At 38.8% G+C, this 18057-nt stretch overlaps 2 protein-coding genes across 4 annotated transcripts in view; both read left to right on the forward strand.

The window, feature by feature from the left end:
- Positions 1 to 4120: 4120 nt before the first annotated feature.
- On the forward strand, positions 4121 to 6710 carry tmem230b (transmembrane protein 230b). Its single transcript, XM_024275552.2, has 3 exons — positions 4121 to 4464; positions 5878 to 6000; positions 6089 to 6710. Exons 1-3 carry the CDS (start codon positions 4369 to 4371, stop codon positions 6227 to 6229), a joined length of 360 nt encoding a protein of 119 aa, XP_024131320.1. The 5' UTR covers positions 4121 to 4368; the 3' UTR covers positions 6230 to 6710.
- Positions 6711 to 11740: 5030 nt separating this feature from the next.
- The window catches only part of igsf9b (immunoglobulin superfamily, member 9b), a 29766-nt gene continuing 23449 nt past the window's right edge, over positions 11741 to 18057 (forward strand). For 2 of the 3 annotated variants that reach the window (XM_024275417.2, XM_024275418.2), the window contains exons 1-2: positions 11741 to 12384; positions 17439 to 17534. In XM_024275417.2, the coding sequence (XP_024131185.1) occupies positions 17474 to 17534 (61 nt within the window). In that variant the 5' untranslated portion in view covers positions 11741 to 12384; positions 17439 to 17473. The remainder of the gene's footprint in view (positions 12385 to 17438; positions 17535 to 18057) is intronic. The other variant, XM_036213620.1, reaches the window with a different exon arrangement.

Genomic DNA, 18057 nt, shown 5'->3' on the forward strand with positions numbered 1-18057 from the left:
GATTTTTTTTCTCCCCTCTCCCTTTTTATTTTGAGAGGGGCTTTCTCCCCCCCTGCTGCGGTTCAGTCAACAGTTCAGCCAACAGTAGTGCTCATTGTTTTTCAAGCATTTGTGGTACTCCGGTCTGCCTGGAGGATGACATCTTAAGCGCATTTGTGAAGGAAACCGCTGACAATTAGAGAACAGTCAGTGCTGTTTCGGCGATGGGACTTTCATCTTATATTACGGTGCCTCTCTTTTTACCTGCTACCTCAGAAAAAAACAAGAACACAAACACACAACAACAGCATGTAGCACAGCGGTTAGAGAAGTCATTTTTTGTGCCATTCCGCTCCAAACAGAAGTTTCGACATTAATTTCAATCGGAGTTGGATTAAAGAGCGTATCAGTGAGCGAGCAGTCTGGGCCAACACAAACAAACCACTTCTTAGACAAACAATTGACATTAATTGTGTTGAATGCAATGAAAGCCAGTCACAGAGAATCCACTCTTGAAATGATGAACCAGGGAAATGATTTGCATGTTTGTTCTCTGATTTGCGTTGGACCTTGTTCTCGTCTGTTGTTCTGTCTGCAGGAAAAGTAATTATACCTGTCTGAATCACCCATGCAGTGAGGCGGGCTGCTGGGTTTGAAACATGCTGAAATCAATATCGCTACACTGGAATACACACTTCCTGTCACGGAGGCAACAAACCTGAGCAGAGCATTCACACTCCTGTTGGCATTTACTATGACATTCGGCTTAATTGCATATCAAGAGAGTTCCCCTTTGGTGACTTTGACTTTGACAAAATCGGATGAAAAAGGAAGAACTTGTACAGATTCCAGGCTCAACAGCAGACAGCTACCAGCGTCCAGCAGCTCACGCAGTGATGGCCGCTCATTTCTCTGGCCCAGTCTCATTCTGTCATCGTGCTTTTCAAGTCACTGTTTGGCTATCTTTTATTTTAATGGATGAAATATAAAAACACGGCGTTGACATCGCAGAATAAAGGTGGCAGATTTCATCCTCACACCTAAGAAGTTGAGACGCAGAAGTCAGCTGTCCGCCCACATGCTAAGAACACCGCAGATGACAGACTGGATTTCAAGACATGTAGTGGCGACAAGTAAAAGTGTGATATCCGAGTCATCCTTATCTAACATAGATTGATGTTTTTCAGTGCAAGTGATAAAAATCTCTGATTCCCTAAAAAGCCGGAAGGCTATTTTTTTTCCCTCAGAGTCCCTCATTTCCGTCCAGAAAGTGGGATTTAGTGGTTAACTTTGAGATGAGTCAACTATTTAAAGCCCTTTAATACATATTTTCATTTTTTGAGCAAAAAGAAGGACAGAAGGAGTAATTAAAGCCAAATTATGCTAATAAATCTGCCAGGATCTAAATGTAGGACTTAAGCATCAATGTCAACCAAACAGTTAAAAATTGGAGGACAAAATAAAGTAAAATCCACACATGGGGTAAAAAAAATGATTACTTTAAAAGGTAGGATTTTAAATTTAGAAGTGATACAACATGACGTGTGTCTACCTGCAGCAGGAGGGGGAGAGGAGTCAAAATGTCAGCCGTGTAAGACGTACAAGTGTCAGAAGCAGACAGGAGGGCTGGTTCTTGACGCAGACGATACAGGAAAGAGTCCAGACAAAGTGTTTAACACTACACAATTGATTAACATTTTCAAGAGCCGTTCTGAATGTTGAATGAGTCCGTGGCAGCAAAGGAGAAAAAGGAGAGGCAATGAATGAATGATCCATCACATTAAGCGCTTAAATTTTAGGTTTTATGTGCGCAAACACGGCAGTACTTTAATCAGGCCGGTATTGATTGTCAGCCATATATGTTTAAGTGCTGGCATGTGGGCTAAAGCAGCCGTAATTTGCATGTCTGTTGTCTTTTTTATGATGTATTTTATTGGAGCCATGATCGTTTAAAAGCACAAAAGTCAAGACATCATCCAAAGACAGATTTTTATGTGGAAACATGTTTAAAAATATATATTTAATGGTTTGGAGCACTTCCCAGATGTAATTTTTCTTACTTTTACTAAAAATACTTGAACTAAATCAACTCAGTCATCTGAATGTAAACATGCATGACTCAAGCAGCATCGTAATGAAGTAATCATTTCTCTGAGGTTACTCTATGAGTTGGAAAACCATGTTGCTCGGCTGCACCTGCAACAACAACAGCACGTCACTGTTGTTCACGTCGGAAACCTGGTCGGTCTAAAAGTAGAAAAGCCAAAGAGGGGACTACACGGTGTTCAAGTGCTATAATGTTTGAGGCTTTTATTAGGCTCCAGGCATGGTTCAATCTGCACTTGCTGTAATGACGACAGACCTAATTAACTCCACTATGAGTCTAATTATGGTGTAAATGCTGCTCTCTTGCTTTTTGGTGCTATAATCAGGGGTTGGAAGGGTACAGAGGCTGTTGTCTGTCAAAAACAAGTATGATCAATAAGCCCGGGGTCTCGGAGCGCTCAACTCTTTTGCTTTTTTTTCTGCATGTATGATGGCTTAGCGTTGGGATTATCTTACATGACAACACACTCTGACCCCCCACTGACTAGTTCCTGTCATCTGATTAATTAATCACAACTCCAGATGTTGCTGAGGTGTGATTGTTGTTTCTATCAAGCGCAAGAAAAGCTGAAATGAGTTTTTCAAAAGGGCTGGAAAGTTTGATTTTTGAAAATAAGTAGTATGGGTATCAGAGCTACTAAAAGATAGATTATTTCATCTCCTGTTCCACTCGGAGCCCATTCATTTTGAATTTATGAATGTGAAATAATTGCAAATTTATCTGGTCTTGCAGATTGTTGCGAGACTGTGCAGCAGACAAATTAAATGTCATGTTTCTAAATTCAGACTGAGAGGAGGCAAGCGGCTCGCTCAGTGACCTTGAGTGCAACTGGGTACAGAACATCTAAGTGAGTAGACAGAAATTAAGTAAAAAAAAAAAAAGTTTTACGACACAAAAAGGAGGATGCACTGTTTCTAAAGGGAGCAGCATCACTACTGTGACACAAAGGGTAAAGTGTATCCTGATACTGCTTGAGACTGTGTCAACGTGATCATGCAAATTTATCTGCACAATCAATTATTTAAGAAGAAGCAAAAAGAACTTAAAATTCGTATTTATCTTGGCAGTGTGTTTCCATCTGGCTTTTATTTGTCTAAAAGTTGTACAGATTGTACTTGAGCTTTTGACACTCAAAATCACGGGGAAAATTAGCTGAACAGAAAATTCCGATGACATTTAATGCTAGAAAAATAACAAAACACCAAATATAAAAGAATGGTTCCAGGGCTCAAATTCAAGTTGAGATGTACGGAGTGCTTAAGTACAACTCAACTCACAGCCAAGGACAGTTGCAGACTAATAATCACTAGTGATTCACTCACCCTGAAGGAGAGCACTTATTTGTACATATGAGCATCCTGCTTTTAAATGTTCATGTCTGTAGAATTTTCTTCAGCGACTTTGTTTAATGTTTTTTTTCTTTTGCTTGTTTCATGGTCAGTTGTTCCCAGAATCCACTTGTTGTTCGGCATAAACGGGTGAGATCACAATAACTGACAGCGATCACTTTATTCTCATTCTAAAGAATTTTATTTAAATTATTTAAGGGGGAATCAACTGTTTACTCCACATCAAACCAAGTCTGTTTTCTGTAGCTCAAATGGAAACAGTGAGTGATGTGGAGGCTTGGATGTGCGGCTAATAACAACCTTTGGAGGAGACAATATTTCATATCAACCATCTGCAGGCTACAAAGAAACCCTATCTTTTCGAGAAGACTCTAATTACAAAACGGTCTCAGGCCAACACAGGCCATACACCTTTAGGAAATGAACATCCATAACACAAGATGAATATTGACACCAGCATGTCTTTCAGCAGCATGTCTGTGATTTTATCAAGACTCAACTGCACCCCCTAGTGGATTGAGTTGATTAGTGCCACCAGCCACAATCTTTGTTTGACCAAAAATATTTACAATTTATTTATTTATTTATTTGGCTTAATGTTTTTTTAATATGTTTTTTTAATATATATGTTTATAAAATAAATAAATAATATGAACATTTTGAAAGGTAACGGGCGTTTGAGTTTGCGCATGCGCACACAGAGAACACCTAATGTCAACAAGGAAGACAGACTTCGCGTGTATCTCCTTTTATTCGAAACTAGACTTGCATTAAATTGCTTTAAACTTTATAGCTAAGTAAATTTTAAAAGTTAAACCTTTTGAAGGTTGTTTTTAGATGGCTGAATTGTCGTCGAGGAGTCTGTAGCTGTGCTGTTTCGGATTGTTCACAAACTATTAGCAAGCTCAGCTGGCCCTCAAGAAGCTCATCGATATGCCTGCTCGAAACATCCTGTCCAACGATTTTCCAGCCGGCAGAGTGAAGTACTCCAGGTTAGCTTCTGACGATGACGGCTACATCGATTTACAGGTAAGAGGGTTAATGCGATAGAAATATTTAAAGTCTTTGAATTTACTTGAAATCTTAGCCCTCCGCCAATCAGTGCCTGTCATTCATTACTTTATTAAGGCCTCTTGGTCTTCGTGTTCCACTGTCCTGCATATTTCACCATATCCCACTTCCCCAACAAACCTGATTCAAAAAACAGACTCACTGTCAGACCTCTGCTGAGTTTATGAACGTGTAATACGCGTGTTTTAACAATTGACTGTATAAGAAAACTGGACCGAGTGACCCCCCCCCCCCTTTTTGCTGGCTCCAAGAAACCAAAATACCATATACTTCTATTGAGAAATAGCCATTACTGAGTCAATATATTTGTCAGAATGACCATTTTTGACATTTTCTACCAAGTCCGCCTTCAAGTGTTAGGGGTGTGGTCTTCCAACATGCTCACTCCTAATTGGTCAGAGTGATTGCCACACAAACAATGACTTGAACCAGTCACTGCTTACTGACATCATCTGGCTCCAACATGGCAGTATCTGAAAAAATGGTGAATGATTTGACTTCATTTTTGTTGGAGGTATAAGTCACAATCACTCGGTCCACTTCTCATATACACTCAATGGTTTTAACAGGGAAATTTGGGGATTCTTTTTTTTATTATTATTTATATTTTTGCAATCAGTGAGATAGGTTCACAAATCTGGGATTTCATTTAAAACATTTTTAAATATTTCTACATCCAAACTTTTTTTTTAGTTAAATAAGACCTTTTTTAAAGCAGAGTTTAAAGCCAGATTGTCCAATTATCCAGCTATCCTCAGTATTTATAGGGTCATGAGGCTGCTGATGCAAAAAACCCTTTTACTTTTAATAACTTTATTTATTATTTTATTACTACTAATGTGTAAACGTGTGTTATTATATTGACACATTTCTGCTAATTCCCCCTTAACTCTTTGTAAACTGAGTTTAGTTAACACTTTACCGTCCAATATGAGCATCATAACCTGATATTTATTGTGTTCCACATCAGTGCAGAACACAGCAGCGTTAGTAGCAATTTTGGCTAATATTATTTTACTGGATTTGTGCAGAGAATGACATTTTTGAAAAATCTGACTCACAAGTTATATCCTCATCACAAGTGGCTTACATCCAGTACCTGTAACTGGATCAGGTGTTCCCTTTTGTGGTCACCACAGCAAATAACAAGTTTGTAGGAACAAATACATAACTCAACAATGCCAGCTAGTGTATCTGCAAAGCAATGGACATAACTAATCAAATGGTTACTCTACAAGAGGTCTTGTGTAGGACCTTGACACAAACACTGTGTGATATAATGAGCGTTATATAGTTGATGTCACTTAAGTATTTTTGCTTATGTGTCTTAAATAATAAAAAAAGTTAACCTAAAAATGTGTTTCATTGCAGTTTAAAAGGAGCCCACCCAAAGTACCATACAAAGCTATAGCTCTCGCTACAGTGTTATTCTTGATCGGGTCTCTCTTAATCATCATCGGTGCTCTTCTCCTCGCTGGGTACTTTGGAGTTACAGTAAGTCTCTTCAATTCCTCCTAGTTTTTGTTTGTTTTTAACAGGATCAACACAAATTAAAAAAAAAAAAACACCTCCCTCCTTTCAGCACACAGACCGAACAGTTCCTGTCCTCATCATTGGGATCCTCGTCTTCCTGCCGGGAATTTACCACCTACGGATCGCCTACTATGCATCAAAGGGATACCCAGGCTACTCCTATGATGACATCCCAGACTTTGATGACTGAACCACAGCAAAGCAGGGCCATGTGTCCTGCTGTACTCATGTTCATTCCTGTTGCTTACCTTGAATCGAAAGTAGCTTAAGAAAATTAGATGTAACATTATTATTTTTTGTTACTTTTAATTACTGTCTTATTGTTGGCCCGCAAAATTATGTGTAAATTAATAAAACTGCTATTTCATTATTTTTTTATGCATTCCTGTTGTGTAGCATCATTGTTGTGTCCTTGGACAAAGTCAAGGTGAAAACTTTTAAGATTATTGACCATGATGGATGATTTTAATCTTTTATTTAATTAAAGTTATCCTACCTTTGTAAGTGTTTTAGAACTGAGGGTCATCAGTCCATTTTAGCTGACAATGTAATAATAAAAATTGTTAATTAGTTTGGGTGAGAAAATATTGGATTTTAATAACTATCTAACTTCATGAACCACATCAAAAACATTACAATTTAACCTCAATAAAACCAAAAATGATTTTTAAGTATTTTTATCTCTTGATTTTAGAAGAAATATCTCAGCCGGTACAACCTCTACACCAACATTGAAGATTACATAAAGTCTTGCAGATAATTGATTTTCAAACGGAGCATAATACCACTTTGTGATTGATGTTTAGCACAGTTTTCTTTAGCCAGCACTTAATGCCTCCTTACGCTGTAGATTTGTCCTTTCTTGGAGGATTTCATGTGATTAATTCCAATCCTTTGATCTCCATATGGTGCACCTAGTCTGTAAGAGTGAACATTGTCAAAAAAAAAAAAAAAAAAACAATCACTGTTGTCTCTGGCATTCAAGAAACTATTCATTTTGTTTTTCCTTTTCACCTGTCCCAACTCTGATCAGCTCATTAGTACTATTTAATTGAAATGTTTTCCTGTAAAAGGTGCTGTGTTTCCTATGTAAAATGCAAAGGTTGGACTTCTATAATCCCTCACAATCCGATGCTCTCCAAAGGGATAATTCAAGGATCCTAAGGATACTTGTTTGAGTTCCCTTTTCATCTCTTTCGTAGAATTAAATGTGGCCACCCAAGATGCACCGACCACAAACTACCTGGTATTAGTCAGATCAGAGCTTTAAATCAGCTCAGGGCCCCCAACACCGCCTATTGTTTATATTACCGGCTCAGTCACTAAAACCAATCGTGTTTTATTAAACTGTTCACCTAAGAACTAAATGTACTATTTATGTATATGTATTTTTAAACTTTAAAAAATGAGAAGAAATATAGGAAGAATTGTAAATATTTTTGAGGAACCTCTAGCAAAAAGTAGTACACTTGAAGTTTGTTTTTATTAACTATACTTGGACATGAGTATTGCAAATATACTGTTAGACCATGTAAGTGTATGTAGAATGTAGCCACGAGGGGGCCAAGCCAGGGTCTCATTGTGCCAGTCTCAAGCCCGGATAAATACAGAGGGTTGTGTCAGGGAGGGCATTCGACGTCAAATCTTTGCCAAACCAAATATGCGAATCAGACCTAGCCATATCATACCTATAGATATCCATACCAGATCGGTTGAGGCCCGAGTTAACATTGACCGCCACCGGTGCCGTTCACCGGAGTTTGTTAGGAGTGTTGTGGAGGTAAAAAGAGTGTCAGATAGAGTGATGAGTCTGAAGATAGAAATGGAGGGTGTGATGTTCAATGTTGTTAGTGGGTATGCCCCACAGGTAGGATGTGAGCTGGAAGAGAAGGAGAAGTTCTGGTTGGACCTTGATGAAGTGATGATGAGCATCTCTAGAAATGAGAGAGTTGTCATTGGTTCAGATTTCAATGGACATGCTGGTGCAGGAAACTGAGGTGATGAGGAGGTGATGGGCAGGTTTGGTATCCAGGAGAGGAATGTAGAAGGACAGATAGATGGTGGTTGATTTTTCAAAAAAGAAGTGTGGTGTGTAGAATGACTCTGAAGATGAAGAAAGAGAGGGCAAATGCAGAGAAGAGGACAAACTAGTGGAAGCTGTAAAAAGAGGATTATTGCATGACTTTTAAGGAACAGTTGAAACAGGCTCTGGGTGGTCAGGAGGAACTCCCAGATGACTGGATAACTACAGCTAATGTGATCAGGGAGACAGGTAGGAGTGTACTTGGTGTGTCATCAGGAAAGAGAGTTGATAAGGAGACTTGGTGGTGGAATGAGGAGGTGCAGGAGTGTATACGGAGTAAGAGACTAGCTAAGAAGAAGTGGGACACTGAGAGGACTGAGGAGAGTAGACAGGAGTACAGGGAGATGCAGCGTAAGGTGAAAGTAGAGGTGTCAAAGGCCAAACAAAGAGCTTATGATGACTTGTATGCTAGGTTGGGTAGTAAGGAGGGAGAGACTGACCTGTACAGACTAGCAAGGCAGAGAGATCGAGATGGGAAGGACATGCAGCAGGTTAGGGTGATCAAGGATAGGAATGGTAATGTGGTGACAGGTGTCAGTGGTGTAATGGAAAGATGGAAAGAATACTTTGAAGAGTTGATGAATGAAGAGAATGAGAGAGAACAAAGAGTAGAAGAGGTGACGGTTGTGGAGCAGGAAGTAAGAAAGATTAGTAAAGGTGAAGTGAGAGGGGCTTTGAAGAGGATGAAGAGTGGAAAGGCTCTTGGTCCTGATGATATACCTGTGGAGGTATGGAAGTGTCTAGGAGAGATGGCAGTGGAGTTTTTGACCAGGTTGTTCAACAGGATCTTAGGTGGTGAGAAGATGCCTGAGGAATGGAGGAGAAGTGTGATGGTGCCCATTTTTAAGAATAAGGGAGATGTGCAGAGTTGTGGTAACTACAGAGGAATAAAGCTGATGAGCCATACAATGAAGGTGTGGGAAAGAGTAGTGGAAGCCAGACTAAGAGCAGAAGTGAACATTTGTGAGCAGCAGTATGGTTTCATGCCAAGAAAGAGCACTACAGATGCAACATTTGCTTTGAGGATGTTGATAGAGAAGTACAGAGAAGGTCAGAGAGAGCTCCACTGTGTCTTTGTAGATCTGGAGAAAGCTTATGACAGAGTGCCCAGAGAGGAACTATGGTATTGTATGAGGAAGTCTGGAGTGACAGAGAAGTATGTCCGAGCAGTGCAGGACATGTATGAGGGCTGTAAGACAGTGGTGAGGTGTGCTGTAGGGGTGACAGAGGAGTTCAAGGTGGAGGTGGGATTACATCAGGGATCAGCTCTGAGCCCCTTCCTGTTTGCAATGGTGATGGACAGACTGACGGATGAGGTTAGACAGGAATCACCATGGACTATGATGTTTGCAGATGATATTGTGATTTGTAGTGAGAGCAGGGAACAGGTGGAGGTGGAGTTAGAGAGGTGGAGGTTTGCCCTGGAAAGGAGAGGAATGAAGGTTAGCCGCAGTAAGACAGAGTACATGTGTGTGAATGAGAGGAACCAGAGTGGAAGAGTGAGGTTACAGGGAGAAGAGATAAAGAAGGTGGAGGAGTTTAAGTATTTAGGGTCAACAGTACAGAGTAATGGAGAGTGTGGAAAAGAAGTGAAGAGGAGAGTGCAAGCAGGTTGGAATGGGTGGAGAAAAGTGTCAGGTGTGATGTGTGACAGAAGAGTTTCAGCACAAATGAAAGGAAAGGTGTACAAGACTGTGGTGAGACCAGCCATGTTGTTTGAACTAAAACTGCGAGACTGAAGAAACCTTGGCTTGTCTGTAGGGCTCTGATGGTCATGGACCAGGATTTTAAACTGTACTCTGAAACTGACCGGAAGCAGTGAAGAGATTTTAAAATAGGGGTTATGTGAGCTCTTTTATTGTACAAGCTAGAAGCCAAACAGCAGAGTTCTGTACCACCAGCAAACGATTCAGTTCCTTCTTGTTCATACAAGTAGACAGACTGTTGCAATAGTCATGGCGTGAGCACACAAAAGCATGAATGAGTGAATGTGTAAGTCTTAGATGCCACCAGCAGGGTAAGTTATGAGTATTGTGTGCCTCGGTTCATCACTGGAAAGAAGTTAAGACCAAGTTAAGATAAAAATGTGTTTAACTAATAAATGCAACACACTTTGTGAGTGGCTCTCATTAATGGAGGGAAAAATTCTTAAAATTAATTAGCTTAGGGAGCTATTTTAGATTTAAAAAGGGCCAATAAGTAAATAAATAAATAAAAGCATGACCTCTAAGTGGGTTCAAAGACAGATGAGCATAAAATATTTATGCTAATATTAATTTTGCTGTTTTTAAAAGCTTTTGTTGTTTGGTTAAATTAAAGATCTGTAGGAATATTCCCTTCTTAATAATTATGTTTTGATATCTACTTATTACTTGTGGGTTTAAACTCATATTCCACCTTCAACAATTTCTTGTTATTCATATTTTTCAATTTAACATAGTCTTATCTTTAATCTCATTTTATTGCAGTCAATTGTATGCTTTTAGGCTACTGGAAAAAAATGTTTTTAAGTGGTTCATTGCAATATTTCTCTTTTAAGATATTTCTCTGTACTTTACCTGCAGGAAAAGTGTAGTTAATGGGTGAGGGATGTCTTTTCTTCTGTTGTACATATTTAAGATGTTGTGCGGAATGTGTGAAATTGCTGCGTTTGTCCTTTTGTTTCAATCATCGCTCGTTCCCACCGAAACGGGCTTTTGTCTGAGGCGCTCAAGAGGTAGCTGCATCAAGTTGAGCAGGGAGTGGCGGCAAATCAACGGAAGTGGATTTTTTTACTTTCAGCATAAAAGCTTTTTTTTTGTTGTTGTAAGATGTGATTAATCAAATCTGCAGGTTCTAAACTTATAAATTCAAAATTTTTAACCATATTTTGAGCATGCTTCTTAACTTACATGCTTTCTTAACATACTTTCTTAACTAGCTGGACACATAACATGCTTTTTAATGACAAGCTCAGTTATTGTAGTGATTTAACAATCAAGCCATTTTTGTTGCACATTTTAAATAAATGAGACCTATACTGCTCTAGTATTTTATTCCCCATTTTTAATCACTGATTTGAAGAAACCTGATTATACTATGTTTAATTTAGTGGAATTGGGAGGTGGTGTCCTGACATTGAGCCAAGCAAACAAACAAACAAACAAACAAACAAACAAACAAACAAACAAACACTGCAAGAAGAGGCATAATTTGTTATTCTGAGGAATCTGACATGTTTAATCACTTAAAAAACACAATTCTTTTACAAATGTATTTATCAATATTACCTTTTGCACCAATATATTTAGTATTTTTCAAATTTCCCATTTCCAAAAAAAGTTTTATTCACTGTTTTTGTAAAAATAAGTTAATTTCTTTTGACATTTATTTATACAATGTCATATTTTAAATAAGAAAATTGCTTTAAAAATATTAATAAGAAAGATGAGCTGCATTCTTCTTCAGTAAATGTTTTTCATTGAAGACTTAAAACAGTGGGTTTTATATTAGAGTTTACAGTATTACTTTCTGCATTTCATTTTTTAAACTTTTATATGTTATGCTGCTGTATGACAATAAAACACTATTTTATTCTATTAAAAAAGTATTGTTAATATTATTTGAAGTTTTTTTAAGTCTTACTCTGAAAGGTATAGCAGGAAGTGACGTTTGAGCATGGACGCTGACTTTACAGCGTGCTTCCCTCCGCGACTGTAGTAGGAGGAGGGGCTCATGGTAATGAGGGGAGGGACAGCACGGGGGAAGAATCAACAGCACTGATCCAACTAAACGTGCGCAGGGCAGACTTTCTGCTGGACCCACCGCGCGCCTGATGCTCAGCCCGCTCCGTGGAGAGTCGACCCGGTCTCTACACCAATCCACGCTCCGTTCCCACGCCGGATGAAAGGCACTCCAACAAGTTCGGACCAAGAAAACCGCGGACATCTACAGCCGCTGCGTGGAAAGTTGAAATGGGCTGATGTGGTGTCAAACGTGATGGATATTTTTTAAATACGTAGAAAAAGTGTGGAGGAAGTTCCCACGGAAATCCTGGATTAATGTGACTTTAGGTTGATCCGCACACAAACCAAAAATGTGACCACTTTTCTTCTGTTCATCAGGTTTTTTTCACCTTTGGGACTTTTTTATTTTTATTTTTTAGTTTTTAAAGTAAAGCTCTTCATGTTCAAATGAATTCTCCAGAAAACCCTCCAAAATAAAAGCACCGATGGATTAAGTGGCTGGACTCTGGAGCTGAAGTGTAAAGTGCCTCAAGCAAGGTAAGGTGCTGACCAGGGGGGGCTAAGAGGTCCTCTGCAGGCCTGTAAACACTAATATAGTTCGAGTTTTTCTTCTCATGGACCCCCAACACTGCACCTGCAAGCTGGACTGTTCAGAATTATGTATGGATCTATAATCAAGTTGTTTGTTTTTAGATAAAACATACTCAGTACATACATTGTGGATGGGTTTCCCTCCTATAATGTATGTTTTTTTTGTCATCACCACCTTCCTGATGTTTAACGAACTGCTAATACTTTAAAAATCATTGCACTATTCAGTAAAGTAGTTTAAAAAACACTAAAAGTATGTTTTTATGGAAAAAATGTGTAGTAATTTTCAAAAGATGCACCTGTTCTAGACACCAGACGTGGGTGGTGACACTGGGAATTGCATCAAAAATCCCTGCAAGCCTGCAGAAATGAAGCGCTTGTGGCAATGTTTGTTTTGTACCACACTGCTGCATTGTTTGCTGCAACATGCAGGGTGAAAGCAAGCTTTGCAGAGAGCTGCAGATCCACCATTGTTTTTGACATGAAGATATAATCGTCTCTTCAATATTTTTTTCTTTTAAATCATATTTCACGAGAAACAAGATGCACATCCCTGCAACCGCCTGTTGTCCTTTGTGTTTGGAGAACCACTGCAGTTCATCTTCCTACATAAATGCTACAATTTTTTAAATAAATAATCAGTTGTTTTAGTAGTTTTTGGAGAAATAATATCTTTAAAAGATCACATTTACATTATCTACATGGTAATTATATTCTAACAATGTAATCCCTCGGCCTTCATCTTCAAATGCTAATCAGTACATTTTGACAACCCTTTAGGAGTCATTTCACAGAAAACATCCATAGCGGTCCATCGCATTAACATAGAAAAACATTTTATTGTGATTTTAGTTACTCAACCGTTTTTCAGAGCATTTCTTAATAGGTTATACGATGATTGATTAATCCCAACACAGACATTACTGTGGTAAACAATGCATTTTATTAAGTACACAAAAGATGTGAGTAGAACCAAAGAAAAAAATATTGAGAGAAGGTTTTAATGAAGTTTTAGGTGTTCATATCTTCCAGCTCTTAATCGTTTTTTTTTATGTTTTAATGTCATCCATGTGCAATGTGAAAGCATTAAGTGTCCCATTTTCTGACTACAGACTGTTGACACGTGCTTTTTTTGTGTTGAAAGTTGGTTTATGCACATGTCCTGTTGAAAAAAATTGGGCAAAACTATGGAAAAAGATGCGAAAGTTGCAAAAGCTTGATTATTAAGTACCACCTATACTCTTTAAATGATATTTCTTCAAGCCTATTGATGCAAATATGCATCAAACTACTTCTGCTACAAATTGACCTCTAATTTAGCATCTACTTGACATTGGTAGAAAAAAAATCAGGTGTCAAGGGGTTCAAGCAAATGAATATGTTAGTATCACTGCTTAAAAACCATGCAGGGAAGGTGTAGTCATTTATTATTTTCCACTATAGTTCAGAAGCAATTATTGCATAGTAGCACTCTGGTTTATTAATGATCATTGTTTTAACCCACATACAGAGGGCTTTCCCCGGAAGGGTGGGACTCTTTTTCCAAGCCTGAGCTCAGCTTATTTCCTTTCGTTAAAATAGATGTCAATACGGTTTTTTAACTGGGTTGCCGCACCAGGGACATGAATCCATGCATTGATCGCTGTGCTGTCCCAGCTGGTCAAACCAGTCATTTTTTGCAACCCTGATCCGTTGTAATGGATGAGATAATTCATGTGTTTTGTTGGATTGCATTGAACTTGTTAGAGTCTCTGAGCAACATTTGTAGGTTCTGTAGTTCACAGGTTTTGTGCGAAGGCCGTGGCCTGTCAGGATTAACGAGGATTACTGAGAGTAATAGTAATGCTTATCAGGACTGTATCTGTCACGGGCATCACTTGCTTGCTTTAAACCAGGATAACGCACGAGTCTGACAAACATTAGGTCAAACAGATGATTTAAGGGTCATGTCTAACGTCTGCAGTCGAAGACCACAACGCCACTCGTGTTGCACAGCGTAATAGAGCGTATGGGATTGTTAAATGCTTCTCTATGTGCTAATAGATGGTGTCAGAGGTTCTGAGAGATTTGTCTACTTGATGCTACAGCTGCCAGGTTTCAAACAGCCTCTTATGAGGCTTGTGCCTCTGTGAACTCACAAGTTTGAGTCTCTCCATGGCGTGTATTTCTTCTTTAGAGGGTATACATTAGAGAGATCAACCCAACCTGCCAATTTGTCCTGAGCCCACAAACAAACCCTTTAATTTAAAGTTTGTATGTCCAAAATATCTTTACCTGGATGCATGTGATGTAGACTAATCTGTGCTGTAGCCGTCAAATCCATTTGAATCCTTTTTTTTTTTTTTTTTTTTAGCAGGAGATGTTATCACAAGTCGACCCAGGTTGTTAAAATTTAATGTAAATGTCCTGCATGTCAAAACACTGAAACCCCTATGTGTTGTTCCAGAAAGAAATGGTGAGACTCCAGTGGGCAAACCATTGGGACTTGATGTGGCGTTGATTGATCACCACACAGTTAGATGACAGTGTCCTTGATTTGTCTCACCATTTTGATCTCTAATTCAATTACACTGTTAACACTCAAAGCAGGAGGGCAGGATTAGACTGGGTGTTACAAATGTACCGTCCAGAAGGCTAAGTCATGACTAGATCCAAAGCAATTTGTGTCAATGAAATCCAGGGAAGCTCTGAAGCTTCACATGGTGTCAACATGCACACTCCAGAGCACTCAGGTGATTTACTTACCAAGTTTCTGTTCACTGTCTTTTAAATACAAGACTATAGAATCTCTGCTAAATGTGTGTCTTAATTTATTGATTAGTACTGTTGAATTAGGATTTTTAACTCTCAAAATCCATTTCCCTCCAATGCTGTTGTGAGATTACACCTCTCTGACGTTCATATGTATGTTCTCCTGGTGCCAAAGGGGAACTTAAATCCACTCAGGGGCGGAGCTAGAACATTTAAAATGAGGGGCTGGGGGGCAGAAGACTTTTAGAAGGGTGTCAAATGAGAGCAGCAGAAATATGTATTTCAAACAGTTTTATTAATGTTATTGCTATTAATATTAAAACAGTAGGGCTATTTCTAATGTAAAGCTGTATCAAAAATGTGTTGAAATTCTTGAAAGATCTTAAAATCTTGAAAGATTTCATTTTAAAATATTGCTTTTGTTATTTTTTGCCAAACATAAAGAAGCTTGTATTGATGGTTTTTTAATCTTTGTAAATAATATTGACTTAAAAATTGGAGGCCAAGTGGCTGCCCCTCATGTAGCTCCGCCCCTGAATCTGCTTCTTTTTTACTTTCTCTGTCTAATAAGAACAAGTTCATCACATTCGCGTGGATGCCATCACATTGTTCTGATGTCGGAAGACGTCTTGCCCCCTGTGGAGCCCCGATCCCGCACGTGCCAATTAAACTGTCACTCTTCCACTTCAGGAAATAACCCGCTTGATTTCATCTTTGGTACCTGCAATCAGAAGCCTCAGAACAGCAGGCAGGAGTGTATACAGTATGCATTAACAAAAGCTACTTAAAATACTTAAATATAGGCAAGATTGATGGGAAACTTTTGATTGTGCGTTATCAAATGACACATACTGGAAAAAATGATTCTTAAGAAATAAAAAAAAAAGTCTTTCTTCTGTCTTATGAGAAAAATAATCTTATCAATAAAGTTTTAAATTGTAAAATAATATCAGTTTAAGAAAATGTCTTTTTTTTAAAATAGGAATTCTTGGCAATACTTTTTTTGGCAGATTTTCTGCTTATTTAAGTTTTTTTTTTTTTCAAATTCAAATAACTTTTTGACTTATTTCTAAGGGATCTGTTTTTGCATTGCATTAAAAATGGGATGAAACTGGTTTGTTTCTTGGTTTTCCGAATATTTAAGACTAGCATCCCTCCTGGGATGGGTTAAAGTAACCGTCTATTGATTTTTATAAATTTTTTATCATTCTGTTTTAAAAACTCAATTTTTATTGAGCTCCACAGATGTGCTTTTGTCCAACTGCAATCCACAGGTTTCTCTACTCAGCCTCTTGCTCAGATCCAATGCGAACCGATAATTCTTTAGTGGTTCTATTGCATGCAGCATATCCAAAGCATGTTGTCAGCAGCTGCTATCTAACTCCTATTTGCTTGCTAAGAATAGTCCCCTCATATTACCTAAATGAACTTTAGATAATGAGCTGGCATTAGGGGCACTGAATGGAGGGACTTACAGGACGGTTGTGAAGGCTTCTATTCTGCTTGAAGGACAGCAACTTAAACTGACTTCCAATCCAATTTGAAGTGGGGGGCCTCACAGGGGAGCTTCAAGTTCACAATTTGTTGGGGGAGTCATGTTTGTGGGTCTCATTAGGAGGTGAAATTCTGTGTCAGGGCTTTATATGTGAGCTCTTCGTAGATGGACGAGAGACAAATTCTTCATTTGTCTTAAATGTTTTTAAGACGTAGATTCCTCCTATCTGTGCTGGTAATAAGGGAACATCTGGACTTGAAGGGACATCGTTTAGTGGCGCTCGTGTCACCTGTCAACTGCTGTTGGCCTATTTAGAGTGAGATGAAACCCTCAGGGTGAGCTGGACCAATCAGAAGCACCAGGTTAATCTGTACATACACTTAGAGCTTTGTACAGGTGTTCTCTGCAGCTCCATACTCTCTCTTTGGTCCCCTCTTGCTGACTAACCTCTGCGGGGCTCACGCTGTTTGAGCCTGCTGTCTTTTTTGCTGCACTTGTATCGGTTTATTTCGCCTTAATCCAACTGGAGCTCAGACATGCCGCTTGAAGAGAGATTACAGTTGTTAGAGAATGCACTTGTTCACTAATCAAGACACATCTGGAATGTGGTGTTTGGGGGGAAATGACTTTAAGTTAAGTCTAAGAATAACATCTGCTGTAGTAGTGGATGTCTTCGTACAGCAGAGATTCTGTGAATGCTTCTGATGACGAGTAAACCAGATGTGTTTTTCAGATGTGCGTTTCTGTTTTTCAGATCGGGAGATGTGTGAAGGAGTGTGAGGGACGGCCATGGGACTGGAGAGTCAGAGGCTTCAGGCTGTCACCACTGCTGTAGCCATCTGTCTTATATGTAAGTATGCTTGGAGATGTACATGGACATTATCGGGGTAGGGGTCTAGAAGTAATTTCATAGGTACTTTTGGTAGAAAGATGTCTTCACTACTCAAAAGTTATTTTCTCTTTGCTTTCAAGAAAGTTATTCATTGAAACCTGATCTGCTTCTTTACACTGTAAAGAATTAAAGGCCCACTGCAGTGATATTGTGTTTTTTACATGTTCTTGAGTGTTTTTCTGATGATGGAGAACCTATAAGCTTCATTTTGTATTTGTGAGTAATTATTTACTCAAATTGTCGTCAGGAGCAGAAGAAAAGATGCCGTTGGAAAAGCTTGTAGCAGTGATGTAGGTGCTTTGATCGGCAGGCCAAAGGTTCCCAATCACCTACTTAGAGACAAATAGATCCACATAAACATCTTTGTTTTCCTCGCCCTGGCTGGCATCAGGCTTTAAACTGTACTGCTGAATAGCTCCACTATCTGTTTTGTTGCACCAATAATGTTAGATTTGGTTTGTGAGGTGCTAGCGGAAGAGCG

This window comes from Oryzias melastigma, linkage group LG9 (assembly GCF_002922805.2).
Source record: "Oryzias melastigma strain HK-1 linkage group LG9, ASM292280v2, whole genome shotgun sequence".
Classification (NCBI taxonomy): Eukaryota; Metazoa; Chordata; class Actinopteri; order Beloniformes; family Adrianichthyidae; genus Oryzias; species Oryzias melastigma.

Excerpts from the sequence above, each read along its gene's own strand:
- tmem230b (XM_024275552.2), top strand. The coding sequence starts at position 4,369 with ATGCCTGCTCGAAACATCCTGTCCAACGATTTTCCAGCCGGCAGAGTG. Across the intron at positions 4,465-5,877 it reads ACGGCTACATCGATTTACAG|TTTAAAAGGAGCCCACCCAA; the intron begins GTAAGAGGGTTA and ends GTTTCATTGCAG. Across the intron at positions 6,001-6,088 it reads CTGGGTACTTTGGAGTTACA|CACACAGACCGAACAGTTCC; the intron begins GTAAGTCTCTTC and ends CCCTCCTTTCAG.